We start from the raw sequence: 18222 nt of genomic DNA on the forward strand, positions 1-18222 counted from the left end.
CCCGCCCTGGTGCTCTACATGTGGACTGCTCGATCTGCCCGACGCCCTGCTGCCGACTGCCCGCCCTGTCGGCAGCAAGCAGCTGATCGTGCTGGGGAACAAGGTGGACCTGCTGCCCCAGGACGCCCCCGGCTACCTGCAGCGGCTCCGCGAGCGTCTGTGGGACGACTGTGCCCGCGCCGGGCTCCAGCGGGACCCCGGCCGGGGCGGGCCACCTGGTAGGGAAGAGAATTCCAGTCCTTCGGCCAAGTCCCGTACTGTCCTCAGGGACGTGCGGCTGATCAGCGCCAAGACCGGGTACGGAGTGGAAGAGCTCATCTCCGCCCTGCAGCGCTCCTGGCGCTACCGCGGCGACGTCTACCTGGTGGGCGCCACCAACGCGGGCAAGTCTACTCTCTTCAACACGCTCCTGGAGTCGGATTACTGCATCGCCAAGGGCGCCGAGGCTATCGACCGAGCCACCATCTCCTCTTGGCCTGGTGAGCTTTAGGGGGTCCGCCCCCTGCGTTTTCTGAGATGCTTAATGTCCACCAGGTACTGTCTGTAGCCTTCCCGTTAATAATTTTCTCCCTACTTTAATAACACCTCTCTTCTGTGTCAGCGTAGTGCTTGGAAATGTAGTAGTTGCAGTCATTTTCTAATAGAATTATCTATGGAGCTCTTCTATGTTCCAGGCACTGTTCCAGGCACTAGAGATAAACCAGGCGGCAAAGTCCCTGCTCTCCTTGAGGTTTCCCTTGGAGCTTTACTTTGGATGTGTACATGGAAGTCCTTGGACTTTCTAAACCTACCTCCACTATCTTGAGTTTATTCGTGTGATCAGTATACTCTACACATTTAACCTTTGAATAATTCACTAATGCAGTACGACGTGTGGCTTTGTTGAAAGCAATGTCCATTTTGTGGTGTGTTCGTTTTGTTAATCCTCACCCAGAGGATATTTTTTCCATTTTTAGAGAGAATGGAAGAGAGGGGGGAGAGAGAGAGAAACATCACTGTGAGAGAAACATTGATTGGTTGCCTCCCGCATGAGCCCAGACCTGAGACTGGGGATTGAGCCTGCAACCTGAGGTACATGCCCTTGACCAGAATTGAACCTGGGACCCTTCAGTCCATGGACCAATGCTCCATCCACTGACCCAAACTGGATAGGGCTCGATTTTATGGTTTTAACAAACTTCTGTAATTACAAAATGGGTCCTTTTATGACCCTGTTTGTATTTAACATTTGACAAAACTGCCTCATTTGTTCCTTCGAAATCAGTGTTTAACTTCCCTGTTGTGGACTTGGGCTGAACTATTCACAGAAGTGCTTTTATGTAAGATGGTAGTATGTGAAAATGAAAAGAAATCAGATCTGCAGATTTGGGATTCACATCCTGGTTGAGCCTGTAAGCCAGTCTCTGAACCTATTTCCTCGTCTATAAAGTAAGAATAATTTTGTCATGAAGTTCAGTGAAATAAAACACAGTACCCAATTCAGTGTGTAGCTCCTCAGAAATGTTACTTTTCTGCCCCATATTCCCTTGTGCAGTTTTATTAAAATATATTTTTTGGTATTTCAGGTACCACACTGAACCTTCTGAAGTTTCCTATTTGCAACCCAACTCCTTACAGAATGTTTGAAAGGGGGAAAAGGCTGAAAAAATATGCAACTGAAGCTGAAGAAGATCTTAGTCAGCTAGAAAGAAAACAACTTAATCTCTTAAAAAAGCATGGTTATGTAGTAGGTAAGCATCTTCTACAAGAAACTCTTGTGTGGTCTATGCTAAAATTCTTTGTTGAGCAACCTGAAATACAGCAGTAAAAGCATTTCCACTAAGATACAGCCCCTCCGTGCAGAACAGTAGAGTTGTTGACTCCATGCAGCAGCTGTAAAATAGATGCTCCCTTTCCTTGGTATCTCTTTTCAACCTTCATTTACTACAAACAGTTTGATTTACAGTAATTTCCCTCATACGCGATGTACACAGCCAGGCACACACTTGATCAATGCAAGAGTGTGACTCCTGCTGTTGTTGTTAATCCTCACCCGAGGATATTTTTCCATTGACTTTTAGGGAGAGTAGAAGAGAGAGGGAAAGTCTGAGAGAAACATTGATGTGAGAGAAACACATCAATTGATTGCCTCCTGCATGAGCCCTGACCAGGGCCCGGGCTAGGGAGGAGCCTGCAACCAAGGTACATGCCCTTGACCGGAATCGAGCTGGGGACCCTTTGGTCCACAGGCCAAAGCTCTATCCAGTGAGCCAAACTGGCTAGGGCCTGATGACTTTTTTTTTTAATTCTTTATTGTTTAGTATTACATATGTCTCCTTTTTCCCCCATTGACCTCTCCCCAGCCATTCCCAGCCCCCACACAAGCCCTCACCTCTTTGCTGTCTGTGTCCATGGGTTATGCTTATATGCATGCATACAAGTCCTTTGGTTGATCTCTTAGCTTGACCGGCCCCCCCCCCCCCCCCGCCCCCGTCCGTAATTCTTTCCCTCCCACGGCCCCATTGTTTTTTTTAAAAAAAACAAAGGTATTTTTCCTTTTGGGCCCCCCTTTTTTTAGCCCAAAGTTTTTAGAAACTTGTTTGAAGCAAAAATAAAAAAAAACTTTCTTGGAAACCAATTTTAGGAAGATTTGGGAGAACTTTTTTTGTTTTCCGAAAGACAAAAGAGTAAAGCTGCCTTTTGGGTTTGATCTGATTCCCCTTGCCTATAAAAGGGAAAAGGAACCTGTTATGTTTTCAAGTTAAACCCCCCCAAAAAAGAAACTGACCCCAGAAAGATGTTGAAAGATGCCCACTGGTTTTATGACACCCCTGGAATTACAAAGGAAAATTGTGTATGTATTTGATGTGTTTTAAAAACATTAATTTTCTTTTCTTTCTCTTTCTGTTGATTGTTACAGATGTCCCCCAATTTCTCCACCCTTTCCCTCCCTCCACCCTGCCCCACCCCCCTTCCCATTAAGCCTTCACCATATTATTGTTTGTGTCCATGGGTTATGCATATATACATGTATATTCTTTGGTTGCTTTCTTCCCATCCTCCCCTCTGAGATCCGTCAGTCTATTCTATTTAATTATGCCTCTGGTCCTATATTGTTCTTTTGATTCTACATATAAGTGCGATCAGGTGATATTTGTCCTTCTCTAAATGGCTTATTTCACTTAGCATAATAATCTCCAGGTCCATCCATGCTGTCACGAAGGATAAGAGTTCCTTCTTTCTTACAACCACGTAGTATGCCATGGTGTAAATGTACCACAGCTTTTTTATCCACTCATCAACTATTGGGCACTTGGACTGTAGGAACGTTAACTTTCAATTGCATGAGTACTGTCTTAATTGGTAGAACACAAAAAAGGAGATATACTTTCATGATAGACTCGGTTCTGATTCATTCATAGAAATGGTTCAGGGATGAAACTATATGCCATCAAGTTCTATATTTAATTTGTTGGGCTTCACTGCTGACACCCTACTTGTGTTATTGTGCTTGTTACCTTAGTTAGGGAGACATGTATAGAATCTTAGATTTTGAGGTTGGAAGAAATTATAAATATTACTACAGTCCAGCCACCTATTCCATGCTTGAAGTACCTCTATAACACATCCATCAGAGGGCATCCAGCTTGAACTGAAGTGAGGAGTGACTCCTCATCAGCTGAAGCAATGTCACCTTGTCGCCCAGGGTAACCTGTGTGATTTTGACCTGCTCTTTGTATTGAGCTGAACAGTCTTCCTATAACTTGTACCCATTGTTCCTCAAAGCTTTGAAATAGCCGAAACCGGTTTGGCTCAGTGGATAGAGCGTCGGCCTGCGGACTGAAAGGTCCCAGGTTCGATTCCGGTCAAGGGCATGTACCTGGGTTGCAGGCACGTCCCCAGTAGGGGATGTGCAGGAGGCAGCTGATCGATGTTTCTCTCTCATCGATGTTTCTAACTCTCTATCTCTCTCCCTTCCTCTCTGTGGAAAATCAATAAAATATATTTTTAAAAAAAAACTATCTTTAAAAAAAAAAAAAAAAGCTTTGAAATATGTTAAAGTATAATGTCCTATCTCTTCCTCCCTCTATTCTTTCATTAGTTCATCCAACAAACATTGAATATTTTCTATGCTGACATAATCCAGATTACTTGTCCTTATTTTCTACATGTGTTCTCTCTGAGAGATAAGCTGTTCATCAACCAGGCCCCTTTCAGAATGTTTTCTAATTTGTTTTTGTTGTTAAGATTATGACACTAAGAATGACATTTCTCTTGCCCTGGCCAGGTGGCTCAGTTGGTTGGAGCCTCGTCCCATACACCAAAAAGGTTGCAAGTTCTGTCCCTGGTCAGGGTGCGTATGGGAGGCAACCCATCGATATTTTCTCTCTCTCTCTGCCCCCCTTTCTCTCTCGAAGTCAATAAACATCTCAGGTGAAGATTTAAAAAATAAAAAGAATGGAATTTCTTGTATGAGTGCCCTCATTTCGGCATAATTTAGAACAAGATTAACGTTACCTGTCTTGCCCTTGTACATTTTTTTTCCCCATTGATTTTTTTTTTTTTTTTTTTTTAGAGGGAGTGGAAAATAAAGGGAAAGACAGAGAGCTATGGATGTGAGAGAAACACATCAATTGGTTGCCTCCTGCACATGCCCAACCAGGGTCCGGGCCAGGGAGGAGCCTGCAACCAGGGTACTTTCCCTTGAGTGTAATCAAACCTGGGACCCTTTGGTCTGCAGGCCCATGCTCCATCCACTGAGGCAAACTGGCTAGGGCCCCTTGTACATCTTTTTAATTCAACCACAGTATCTCCTGGGCAGCTTTGATCCTATCTCATTAAATTCAACCTATATCCTACATACTTTTTAAGTCTCACAGTTTTTTATTTATTTGCAGTTTTGATCATCATCATGAATGATCATCATCCATTCATTGACTCAAGTGTACAGCCAGGATACAGCCTTACTGCAGATCTATTAATCAGCTTCCATTGAATCTGGTTACTGACCAGTATCTAATTCACCTAATTATCTCTGTATCTCCCTGTGAAACAACATTGGTTTCTTAGGTACTTTTCCTTCCTTTGCCTCATCAGGATTACTTAAGAGTTTCATTCTCAGAATGGTATTATCACTTTAACTTCAATTCATGTTTCCCTTTTAGAATCAGGTCAAGGATAGCAGTTACTTTAGTCATATACACTTCTTGTCAAATAGTCAGAAAGGCAAGAATTTGCTAAATATTCTAGCCCAGCAGAATCAGACCCTTAAGTGTTGAGATATAAAGAGTCTTTAAGTTGTTTAAGGTACTTTGCTTCTAGTATCAGTTTATTGATTAATTTATTTGATGCCTTAAATCAGTTTCCCAAAACGAACCAAGAAATTCTGTTGTGAAATGGAAGTCTTATGGAAATCTTAGGTGTTTAAAGGTTTCTTTACTGCAGGTGGCTTTTTTTTTTTTTTTTTTTTTTTTTTTTTTTTTTTTGAGAGAGAGGAAAGGACAGGGAGATGGAAACATCAATGTTGAGAGAGAATCATTGATCGGAAGCCTCCTGCATACCCCATACTGGGCCTCGAGCCCCAACCCATATATGTGCCCTGACTGGAAATTGAACCATGACCTCCTGGTTCAAAGGTCAATGCTCAACCACTGAGCCATCTAGCCAGGGTGGTATCACATATTTTCTATTTCTTTAAGCAAGTTCACAAAAGTTTTCTTTTATCCCATTTTTTTTACCTTCCCTATTCTTTTTCTTGTTAAATCAAATTTTGGTTCCTTAAATCTTACTAGGATATTGTACTTCCTGGCTTTCCTTTTCTGTTTTCTTTAGTCTATTAAGGAACTCTTCATCCTTAGAAGCCACTTTTTGCTGAGTATTTGGGGTAAATAAGGAAACTAAAGACCGGAATTTAGGAAGAGTTTGTTCAAGCTCTTTACCTGTTCCTAAAATGCTGTGACCATTTTGCATTTAATTCGCACATACTTGCCACTAGGACATAAGATAACTTATTACTTTACCTTTAGCTGAAAACTGCTGCTCCCTATAAGCCTTGATGGTGAGAACATTTATTCTCTTTTGGAATTGAATCATCACTGTTTTCAGTTCATGCCAATTTTGACATTAGGGGGATTCTACTGACATAAGAAAGAAAATCGCACGCTCATAAATTTATTTTGTCATTACTCAAGATTAAGTTGTGAAACAAGAGTAGAGCCATTAGTAAATTGATTCATTTTGATGGAGAGAATGAATAAATTTTATGTGCAGCAAATTATGACATACTTTGGTTTAGTGTGAAGTCTGGAATATTTTTTTCATCACTGTTTATCTCTTAGGTAAATCATATATTTTCAATAAAAGTAATTCTTTCAAAATATCTACCCTTTACTTCACAGATTTTAAAACTTCTAACAGAAAAAGAAGTGAATATTGTCTTGCCAACGCACTCCATTATTCCAAGAACTTTTGTGCTTAAACCTGGAATGGTTCTATTTTTGGGTGCCTTAGGACGCATAGATTTTCTGCAGGTAAGGGAAGTCTGTATCATCAAAAAGTTACTTAGTCCCCAGCTGGTGTGGCTCAGTGGTTGAGCGTCGACCTATGAACCTGGTGGTCATGGTTCGATTCCCGGTCAGGGCACATGCCTGGGTTGTGGGCTTGGTCCCCAGTGTGGGGCATGCATGAGGCAGCCAATCAATGATTCTCCCTCATCATTGATGTTTCTATCTCTTTCCCCCTCTCCCTCTTTGAAATCAATAAAAAAAAATGTGACAGTTTTCAGATTTATTTCAAGGAAGCAGATTTATGAATAAGACTGACAAAATGCTGATCATGACTATGTGGGGCATTGATATACTATTCTCTTTTTTTTAAATGCCCATTCTAAAAACTTGGTAAAATTAATGGGGGGCGGGGGGGAGCGGAATATGGTAGTTGGGCTTAAAACTATCTTCAATAGGATGCTCAGGCCCCATACAGCTTAGCATTAAGAAAAGATACTGCCCTATCCTGTGGTATTGTTTCACAGGGAAATCATTGGTCAAACATTTAAGTACGTACAGGGTTAATATGCATTAAATAAATTCCACAATTCTTTATGTCCCATGTTATGTATGCTTTTATATATGGTTTTGTTTGGGTTTTCATAGCATCATTCTGGGGATTTTAGAGTATCTATAGAAGTGCTCCCCGAACAAGGAAAGTGAAACATGGATATGTTCAACAACACATTTTGCAACTTGCAGGCCATTGCTTTAGTACATTTCTTGGGTTTGGTGTTTGTTCATAATTTGTTGGAAATTTATCTTTACACACTTAAAACCCATATATATTTCTTTGAAGCTCACAGAAAGTTAATTTTTTAAACAGGGACAGTTGAAGAAGACAGTATTCCCCTTTGTTTTTAATAAAATTACCATTTCTTTAAACAATTATCAATAAGCCTATGAGAAGGAATTATAGTTTTACATCAATTGTTGAAATGCACAGCTTCTGCCACATTGTACCCTTATTCTTAGGCATTAATATAGTTTTATTACCAGTACTTGTAAGGGAGCTGTGTTGTTGTTTTTTAATTGTGCCTTTTCTGTTTTTGCAAGTTTTTCATTGTGTAAAATAACTTCTTTCTTTCTTAAGGGAAGTCAGTCAGCTTGGTTTACAGTAGTGGCTTCCAACTTCCTTCCTGTGCACATTACCTCCTTGGAGAAGGCAGACACTATATATCAGAAGCACGCAGGTGATATATTACTCAAGGTGAGGCGACACACTGATGATTGCATGGTTAGGTTAGCATACACCTTGATAGTCCCACAGCTCTGCTAAGAAAGCCTTTGTTAGAACCATCTTTGTTATACCATCAGCTAGCTCTCCCCTCACCTTGTTCTCCTTGAGGATTTGGCTATGAAGTGAAGTGCGCCCTGTAAGAAAAGGGATGTTGGGCTGATCCTAGAATAGCTACTGAGCTGTGTTTTCCCTAGACTACACTGTCCAATATGGTAGCCACATGTGGCTCTTAAATTTAAATTAATTAAATAAAATTTAAAATTTAGTTCTTCAGTTGCACTAGCCACTTTTCAACTGCTCAGTAGTCACATCATTGCAGAAAGTTTCATTGGATAATGCTGAGTGAAGAGAAGTTACAGATTTTCTCACAACTGGGGGGTGCTACTGGCATCAAGTGGGTAGAGGCCAAGGATGATGCTAAACATTCTGCAGTGCACAGGACAGCCCCTCACAACACAGAATTACCTGGCCCAAAATGTCAGTACTGCCTCCACAAACATAATACGTAATTATGCCTCTCACCACATTTCTTACCTTGCACTTGGATTACTTGTTATTTCCACCGTCTGATTTCCTTGGGGGACGGGACTATACTGTAACATCTATCTTTATCTCCCTAGTGCTAAACACAGAGACATCCGTTAATAAACTAGAGGCCCGGTACACGGATTCATGCACCAGTGGGGTCCCTCGGCCTGGCCTGCACCCTCTTGCAATCCGGACCCATCGGGGGATGTCAGAGAGCCGGTTTCAGCCCGATCCCCGCAGGATAGGCCGAGGGACCCACCAGGCCTCTAGTATGCACATAAGATCTTTGGTTAATCTCTTCCCACCCTCTCCCCTCACCCCCTTCCCTCTGAGATTCATCTGTCTGTTCCATGTTTCCATGCCTGGTTTCCACTCCTGCGTTGAGCGTCTGCCCCCTGGTGGTCAGTGCGTGTCATAGCTACCGGACAGTCGGCAGGTTGGCTGGTCACTTAGGCTTTTATATATATAGATTACTATCCAGTCACTTCCAATTCATGGAAACATCTGTAAGCATAGACGCTGAATCTTATATGTGTACCCTTGACTTGTCATGAGGCAGGGATTAATCTTTGTGGGTAGCCAGGACTCTAAGAGCTAAAGTATTTGGAAAGATGTTGCCTTAATTGCCCAACATTACTCTTTGTAGAGCTGTATAGAGGGCTGTAAAAATAGTGTAAACTAATAAAGTAGATCCTGCTATCAGGAGTCACCACCCACATGTGACCTTTGGCACTGGGAACTATAGGTTTCCTGTGCTCTTCATTTGACTAGAAGTGATTTGGGGCTTTTTCAACCATTAATGTTTAAAGGATTTTATTCTTGATCATGTACAGAATTACCTTATCAGTGCTTTACTTTATATTAGAGTTATAGGGAATTTAATTTGTACTTCCAAACATCTTCATTTTATCTCAATGAAAGGTTCCAATGGGTGGAAAAGAGCGAATGGCAGAATTTCCTCCTCTTGTTGCTGAAGACATTACATTAGAAGAAGGACTTGGGAAACCTGAAGCAGTGGCTGACATCAAGTTTTCTTCTGCAGGTAATTTTATACCAGGCACTTTTTTTTAATGGTTTTATTGATTTTTGAGAGAGAGAGGAAGGGAGAGGGAGAAAGAGAAAGAAACATTAATGTGAAAGAGAAACATGGATCAGCTGCTTCCTGCATGCCCCCTACTGGGGATCTGCCCAAAACCCAGGCATGTTCCCTGACCCAGAATCAAACTGGCAACCTTTTGGTGCACAGGACGATGCCTAACCACCTGAGCCACACTGGCCAGGGCACCAAGCACTTTTTAAAAAGATGAATAAAGTAGCCTTTTTTATTAGAAATGTATCTTAACTAACATAAGGTGACTGTTCTACTGGCACATGCTAGAAAATGCAACCTTCTCCGAAAATAAATTTGTACCTTTTTACAAATGCATGGTATGCGTTTTTAAAATACAGCGTGAAAGAACAGTAGCCTCCTCCATGCTCCATTTTAAGCTTTAGTTTAGTGTTTTCAATAAGGTAGTTGTTAATATACCTGGCAGGGGAGATACCATGATCACAAAGGTGGTCTTCCCAGGGCGAGGGTTATCCATTGCACTCCAGATGTGCCGACCCCTGCGATTTCCCCAAATGTGGGAAACCCAACTGCATAGTTGTGATAGTGGTGGGCAGGGGGGAAGATAGTTGCCACCACCATTTTGTGTTCTGCTGTGTGCCTGCATAGGTTGGGTTGCAGTAACGCCTCAGTTTAAAGACAGAGTACATCTCCGAGGCTATACACCTCAAGGAACAGTGCTGACGGTCCGGCCACCTCTCTTGCCACATATCGTTAACATCAAAGGAGAGCGCATCAAAGGAACTGTGGCCTATAAAACCAAGAAGCTTCCTTCCCTTGTGTGCAATCTGCAGAAGAAGAAAAACAGATGAAAATATGGAGTTGGCTTTGCTCGCGCTGGTATTAACTATGTAGCTATAATCAAGCTCCCCTGTGCCCACCCTTTTAACTACTCAGAACTGTGCCTATTTGTATTGAGTTTGTAACTATAAGTTGTTTTTTTGTAGGGTGTGTGTATGCATGTGTGACCCAAATATGCCTAAAAAGGAGTTCTGCTTCATTCAAGTTTCTCTCACTACTGTTTTTTTATTGACACCAGATGTCATTCCTTATTTGGAGTCTGAATGAGAGTTCAACTTAGCAATTGGCATATGACAAAGTGGCAGAAAATCAATTTCTCCAAAGTAAGATAGAAATGAGTAGGTGGCTCTGCACCTTGTAGTCATCCAAGGATCCAACTGGTGGAATACTCCGTGGCTTCCATCTGTAGGTCTCTGGTGTTTGTTCAAGTGGCCATCCTTTTCCAGTGAGAGGGAAGAGGGACAGAGATGAAGAGCCGGCAGCTTCCCTGCTTAAAACAAGCGGGCAAGACCTGGAAGTTGCATCCATCATTTCACACAATCCATCGGTGGGTCAACAGTCACCTTGCCATACCCATCCACAAGAGAGCTGGGATGTAGAGGGAAATAGGGACCATTTCAGATTTTTATTACTGAAGGGGAAAATGAACACTGGAGAACAAGCAGAAGTTTACCTGACATGAGTTAAAAGTGTCTGAAAAATCTTAGGTACAGACGGATTCAAGTTATATCTTTCTAGCAACCATAGTCACCATTTTAACATTTGTGTATACTGTATAACATTACATTAATCAGAAGTTTATACCTTTCATTATTCCTAGCTAAATACAATGAACAATTGGCAAGTTAAGTCCCAGATCCCGAAGTTGAGTAAATGCTAGTGGGATACATTGGCCTGAATTGCAGTCAGATCCATGAATTTTCTGTTGACTCAGATTTAGCATACGTTCCCTGTCAATGTGTATCCTCTAGCCCCCTTCTCTCTAAGGCCTCTTAGAATAAGATGTAACTTGTAAAACTTTGTAGCCCTCACTTCCATTGTGTTTCAAAGTGAGTACTATTGGCATTTGGGGAAGGTAGTTCTTTTTTTTTTTAATATCTTTTATTGATTTTTTTACAGAAAGGAAGGGATAGGGATAGAGAGCTAGAAACATCAATGAGAGAGAGACATCGATCAGCTGCCTCCTGCACACCCCTACTGGGGATGTGCCAGCAACCAAGGTACATGCCCTTGACCGGAATCGAACCTGGGACCCTTCAGTCCGCAGGCCGGCGCTCTATCCACTGAGCCAAACCGCTTAGGGTGGGAAGGTAGTACTTTATGTGTAAAACTGCATTTATTAAATTCCAGTAGCAACTCCCCCATACCCCATCAGTCACTGACAACCTAAAAGTACCACTGACGTTTCCAAACCCACCCTCTAGAGCAGCGATTCTCAACCTGTGGGTCGCAACCCCTTTGGGGGTCGAACGACCCTTTCACAGGGGTCGCCTAAGACCATTGGAAAACACATATAATTACATATTGTTTTTGCGATTAATCACTATGCTTTAATTATGTTTAATTTGTAACAATGAAAATACATCCTGCATATCAGATATTTACATTACGATTCATAACTAGCAAAATTACAGTTATGAAGTAGCAACAAAAATAATTTTATGGTTGGGAGTCACCACAACATGAGGAACTGTATTAAAGGGTCGCGGCATTAAGAAGGTTGAGAACCACTGCTCTAGAGGGCAGTAGCTTCCCAAGTCAAATTGGTGGCTGATTTCTAGTTTTTCATTATGGACAGAATGAAATACCATTAATTTTATAAGTTAAATTGTAGCCATTATATTCCTATCTACTGTTTATAGTTTGAAGCTTAGGCCTGACTCTTTAGATAGAATGAAGGGAATACGGTAAAACTGGCATTTATAGAGAAATACAGAACCTAAAAACTGATGCTATCATCAACCTGATAATTTCTAAATATGTATTTCAAAAGCAGAACATTTCTCCCTCCTTCTCTCTAGGCTTTTAAAGTTTTGAGTGTTTTTTTTATTTCAGAGAGAAAATGGGAGAGGGAGACAGGGATAGAAACATTAATGATAAGAATTATTGATCAAGTGCCTCCTGCACGCCTCCTGCTGGGGATCGAGCCTGCAACCTGGGCATGGGAATCAAACCGTGACCTCCTGGTTCAACCATTGAGCCACATCGGCTGAGCCAAAGATTCCATTTTTAAACATTAATAACATATTCTCAGGTCTTTTGCCTCTAAAATTCAATGCTTTGGTTTCATAAAGTCTGACTGAGGCATATCTTAAAATGTTCCAAGGTGCTTTGTTAGGAGTTTCAAACATTACAGTTTACTAAATAAGTTTGTGTCCCTAGTTATTTTCTCACCTATAAAGTGAGGAAAGAGCAGATTTTTCTGAACCTTTTATGATTCTCAGTAAAAAGGCAGGAAATGGGTGGTTCTGAAACCTCACACAAAAAAGACCATGCCTAGACAGTCAAGGACTTCTGCTAGGATCTGGTATTAATTTACTTCATATTCTGCCAACATAATGCAGCCCAGATCACGGCTGCCTATTCAGCTGTTCCACAGTGGATTGTGCTTTAAGAAAATTCTGTTACTATATTGGTTTCTGAGCTTTAGTCAGTTTACTGATACTTCTTAATCCATTAGTCAGAATATAAAGACTTCCCTTGAATCAGTAATCATTGAGCTAAGTCAGGACAGCCCCCTCACTTCCACAGAACAGGTTGTTCTGAGTGACTAGAAAGCAAGTTTATATTAGGTCATTTACTTGGATCTGCAGGCCTGTGGTGGTCAGTATGTCACTTCTTTGTATTTGTGACACCTAAAAGGACAAAGTATGTGCCACTAAAGGGCTTTTTTACTTCAATGTAATATTAAACTCAGAAGTTTTTTTGTTTTAATATATGTTTATTGATTTCAGAGGGTAAGGGAAAGGGAGAGAGAGAAATAGAAACATCAATTGCTGGGCTGCCTCCTGCACGCCCCACACTGAAGATTGAGCCCGCAACCCGGGCATATGCCCTGACCGGGAATCGAACCATGATCTCCTGGTTCTGGTTCATAGGTCTACGCTCAACCACAGAACCACACCGGCATGGCTCAAGTCAAAGCTTTATTTTTAAAAGTTATACCTCCTTTTTCCCCCTTTAAAACAGCACCATTTTTTCCAGTTACTGAGACAAAATTAAGTTTAACACATTTTGTATTTTTAGTCACCATAAATGGCAAGCCATACGGATCTTTAGAGCTTTACCATGTAGTTCCCCAGAGTCTAAATTTGTTTGTTACTTGCGACACTCACTTCCCATGGCCACCGAGAAGAAGTGGAGTACAGATGCATGCTTATGCGCTTGTGTTTTTTGATCATTCAGACACTTCTTCAAAATGGAGATCAAGACTAGTTTTCTGCAGATGACTAACTTGGAGCTTCAGCTGTGCCAGCCATGGCAGAGTTGTTATTGCCTCACTGAGTAGGCACCCAGTGCTGGGAGAGCTGTTTCGTAGACAGCCTCTGATCATTTACCCTGGCTTCCCTCCCACTTGGCTCTGCCTTGTGGAGCAATAGAATCATTTCCATTCTTTCTCAGACTGTTCCATTTTGTCTTGGCTGCTTTCCTCCTCCCTCGGGGATTGTTTTCTCTCAACTGTCAAAGAGTAATGCTTAAACATTAAAAACAAGACTTCAGGCTCATGTGACTCGAATAGGGAGCACCTCTGCCTGCTCTCAGTGTCTCTCCGTTGTGTCTGCCCCACTAATGCCCTGTAGTGGGAAGGACATGGTGCAAGTCTAATACTTTAACATCATTTAGGAATGATGCCTCATGGTTTCCCTTCATGTCAAAGAACATCCTTATTTTCTCTTTGAAAATATATTTAGTAAAGGAGTTTCATGATCTGAATATTTCTGAGTTTGTCTAGATCAGTGGTAGGCAAACTCATTAGTCAACAGAGCCAAATATCAACAGTACAACGATTGAAATTTCTTTTGAGAGCCAAATTTTTTAAACTTAAACTACATAGGTAGGTACATTGTTATTAACTTAATTAGGGTACTCCTAAGGCTTAGGAAGAGCCACACTCAAGGGGCCAAAGAGCCGCATGTGGCTCGCGAGCCGCAGTTTGCTGACCACAGGTCTAGATCATCCTTAAAACAACCATTGCTTGAACCCTGGATTCCTGTTTTTCAAAAGCTTCCTTTTACTTCCCAAATAATTCTCAGAATCAACCTAGTGGAAGAATGTATTGGGTCTTAATATTTCATTGGTAGATGCAATAGGTATGATGCTTAATCACAGACATTGTCAGTACCTTTGGCCAGTAGCTGAAGTAAATTTGAGAAAACTGAGGCCGCACAAAAAAGACACACATATACTAAAGAACACCATCAGTGATGGCCTGCCAAGATAATTTCTTACTTTTCAGTAAGTGCCTGGAAAATGGGCATTCAATGAATGCATGAATGAATGAATTAGGAGAATGAGGGGATTTTTTTGTTTGGTTAGTTTATATCTTCCTTGGACAATAGCAACAGAACAGATTTAAATTTGCTTAGTAGCATTTACACTTTTCTAGGGTTTCTTCCTTTCTTGCATAAAGGTAGTAGTACTTCATGTTAGTTATATTTCAGACTACTCATAGTTTCAATAATCATGATAGCCCACATATCGTATTATTCTTTTATATAATAACCAGAGGCCTGGCACACAAAATTTGTGTGTGGGTACAGTCCCTAGGTCTGGCCTGAGATCAGGGCCATCTTCCCCAGCTGCCCGCAGCTGGCCCCGCCCCCTGCCGCCACCCACCCCCGGTTCCCTGTTCACCATCAGGTGATAGGTGCCTGACAGCCGGAGGAAGGGACCGAGAGTTCGGCTGTTCCTGCTGGCTCGCTGGCCCCGTCCCTGCCGTGGCCATCAGGCGATCAGAGCCTGCCAGCCGGGGAAAGGGACCAAGAAGTGGTCAGTGTACCTCATAATGACTGGCCCAGTGGTTGTTCCGCCGTTAGGGTGAATTTGCATAGTACCCTTTTATTATATAGGAAGGCCCAGTGCATGAATTCATGTACCAGTGGAGTCCCTCGGCCTGACCTTTGGGATCAGGCTGAAACCAGCTCTCCAACATCCCCTGAGGGGTCCTAGATTGCAAGAGGGTGCAGGCCAGGCTAAGAGACCCCACCAGTGCACTATCAGGGCCAGGGAGAGATGCAGGAGGTTGGCCAGCCAGGGAGGGACAGCGGGAGCGCTCCAGGGCGTGTCTTGCCTGTCTCACTCAGTTCCAATCTGCAGACCCCAGCAGCAAGCTAACCTACTGGGTCAGAGCACCTGCCCCCTGGTGGTCAGTGCATGTCATAGTGAGCAGTTGAGCAGCCTTAGCATATCATTAGCATATGCTTTGATTGGTTGAACGGCCAACCGGTCGACCAGACACTTAGCATATTAGGCTTTTATTATATAGGACTAGAGGCCTGGTGCAAAAAATTCGTGCATGGGGGGCTGGGGGAGGGTCCCACAGCCCGGCCTGCAACAGTGCCAGCATCTCGCACCCTGGTCTCTGGCCAGAGGTCCCTCCCTCTGCACAGTCGGGGCTCAGGATGCTGGGCCCCCGGCCCCTCTCTCCACACAGCTGGGGCTTGACGCTGGGCTCGTGTCGCCAGGGCAACGCCGCCAGCATCCGCCCCCCCCCCCCCCACCGCTATGGGCGCCACCATCTTTGTCACAGAGTGACAGTTAATTTGCATACTCCTTTATTAGAGAGGATAGTAGTTAGCTCTTTATTGAGCCAAGCACTATTTGAAGTGCTTTACACATATTAACTGAATCCTTACAATCCCATGCAGGAAGTATTATTACCTGCATTTACAGATGGGAAAGTGAGGCACAAATAATTTGCCCAGGGTTACACAACTAATAAGTGATTGATTCACACCAGCACCCATGTGGGCTTTTTAAATTATACAGTAAAACTGGCTTGTTTTCCTTTTGATATATAGTTCTATGGGTTTTAATATCTGTATAGGTTCATTTAATGACCATCATAATCAGAATACAGAACAAGCCCTTCAACACCCACCCATGTTTTTAACCACTATACAGTACTTCCTCTCTGAACCCATCACAAGTCTAAAGGCCAGAACTTTTCAATCTCAGGAGGGAAACATGTTATCTCAAAAAAGAAAGGTAGCTCACTTTGAAGACCTTCAAAAGTAATGAGCCCAGCCAGCATGGCTCAGTGTTTGAGTGTTGACCTATGAACCAGGAGGTCATGGTTCAATTCCCAGTCAGGGCACAAGCCCAGGTTGTGAGCTTGATCCCCAGTGTGGGGCATGCAGGAGGCAGCCGATCAATGATTCTCATCATTCTATCTCCCTCTCCCACTCCCTTCCTCTCTGAAATCAATAAAAAAATATTTTCAAAAAAGTAATGACAAAATTTTCTTGTTAACTGTAACTGCCACTTAATTGTCTTTTTAGCTTCCTTTGAACCCTACCATATACAATTCTACCCTAAAAATTACCTCTCAGAGCTGGGAAGGTGTGTGTGTTTTGCTATATCCTTGCAGTCTTACTTTACCAGTGCCACCCAAACCTTAACAAATGTCTCAGTGTGATTTCCACGCTGCCTTACCATCTCAGATAGTTTTATTTATTTTTTTTAAAATATATTTTATTGATTTTTTACAGAGAGGAAGGGAGAGAGATAGAGAGCTAGAAACATCGATGAGAGAGAGACATCCATCAGCTGCCTCCTGCACATCTCCCACTGGGGATGCGCCCGCAACCCAGGCACATGCCCTTGACCGGAATCGAACCTGGGACCCTTCAGTCCGCAGGCCGACGCTCTATCCACTGAGCCAAACCGGTTTTGGCTCAGATAGTTTTATATTGACTGTACTTTCATGGCTGTCTGGGAATCTTTTCACATTTGTTAGTGACTTTTGCCAAGTACCACGGACAGATCACTGCATGAGTGGAAATCCTGACCTACAATTCTGATTAGAAAATTGTAGCCCTGCCCTAGTTGGTTTGGCTCAGTGGATAGAGCATCAGCCTGCAGACTGAAGGGTCCCAGGTTCAATTCCAGTCAAGGGCACATGCCTGGGTTGTGGGCTCAATCCCTAGTAGGGGGCGTGCAGGCAATCAATGATTCATCATTGATGTTTCTATCTCTCCCTCTCTGAAATCAATGAAAACATAGTTTTAAAAAAAGGAAATCACTGAACATGTACTAAATGTGAGACCAGCTTCCCACAATATCCCATTTGATCATTACAGTACCTCTGTGACATAAATATTGTCTTTAAAAAAAAAAGAAAGCTCAGTGGATAGAGCATCAGCCTGCAGACTGAAGGGTCCCAGGTTCGATTCCGGTCCAGGACACATGCCTGGGTTGTGGGCTCAGTCCCCAGTGGGGGGCCCATGCAGGAAGCAACCAATCAATGATCCCCTCTCATCATTGTTTCTCTCTCTTCCTCTCCCTTCCTCTCTGAAATCAATGAAAATATTTTTAAAAACAAGGGAAAAGATTTACTCCCCTCCCTTTAAAAAAAAATTGTAAGATACAGGAAATTTGGAATGGAAACATCTAGAACAGCGGTTCTCAACCTGTGGGTCCCGACCCCTTTGGGGGTCAAACAACCCTTTCACAGGCGTCGCCTAAGACCATCAGAAAACACATATATAATTATAAATTGTTTTTGTGATTAATCAGTATGCTTTATGTTTAATTTGTAACAATGAAAATACATCCTGCATATCAGATATTTACATTACGATTTATAACAGTAACAAAATTACAGTTATGAAGTAGCAACGAAAATAATTTTATGGTTGGGGGTCACAACATGAGGAACTGTATTAAAGGGTCGCGACATTAGGAAGGTTGAGAACCACTGATCTAGAGTATTATACCATTAAACTATCAGAGAAAAGAAACTGATTTTTAATCCTGTCCCTACTGGTGACATAGAATTAGAAGAACTGGTGGTCCCCATG

The 18222-nt window shown here is 42.3% G+C and overlaps 2 protein-coding genes and 1 non-coding gene across 6 annotated transcripts in view; 2 read left to right on the plus strand and 1 right to left on the minus strand.

The window, feature by feature from the left end:
• The window catches only part of POLR2B (RNA polymerase II subunit B), a 50621-nt gene extending 50466 nt beyond the window's left edge, over positions 1 to 155 (minus strand). For 2 of the 4 annotated variants that reach the window (XM_023758295.1, XM_014460166.2), the window contains exon 1: positions 137 to 154. The gene's annotated coding sequence lies outside the window, so the exon portion shown is untranslated. Of the gene's footprint in view, positions 1 to 136 lie in introns of all 4 variants that reach the window. The other 2 variants (XM_023758294.1, XM_014460167.2) reach the window with 2 other exon arrangements.
• On the plus strand, positions 1 to 10405 carry NOA1 (nitric oxide associated 1; the record flags this gene model as incomplete). Its single annotated transcript, XM_006109781.3, is given in 10 exon segments — positions 1 to 20; positions 22 to 479; positions 1566 to 1730; positions 2624 to 2667; positions 2670 to 2777; positions 2780 to 2833; positions 6378 to 6509; positions 7618 to 7734; positions 9214 to 9334; positions 10010 to 10405. Coding segments are annotated over 10 exon segments (1422 nt in total), but the record flags the coding sequence as incomplete, so codon positions are not given.
• On the plus strand, positions 9813 to 9978 carry LOC111827073. The gene has a single exon (XR_002830549.1). It is a non-coding gene; the product is annotated as a U1 spliceosomal RNA (small nuclear RNA).
• Positions 10406 to 18222: the final 7817 nt, after the last annotated feature.

This window comes from Myotis lucifugus, unplaced genomic scaffold (assembly GCF_000147115.1).
Source record: "Myotis lucifugus unplaced genomic scaffold, Myoluc2.0 scaffold_127, whole genome shotgun sequence".
In the NCBI taxonomy this organism is placed as follows: domain Eukaryota; kingdom Metazoa; phylum Chordata; class Mammalia; order Chiroptera; family Vespertilionidae; genus Myotis; species Myotis lucifugus.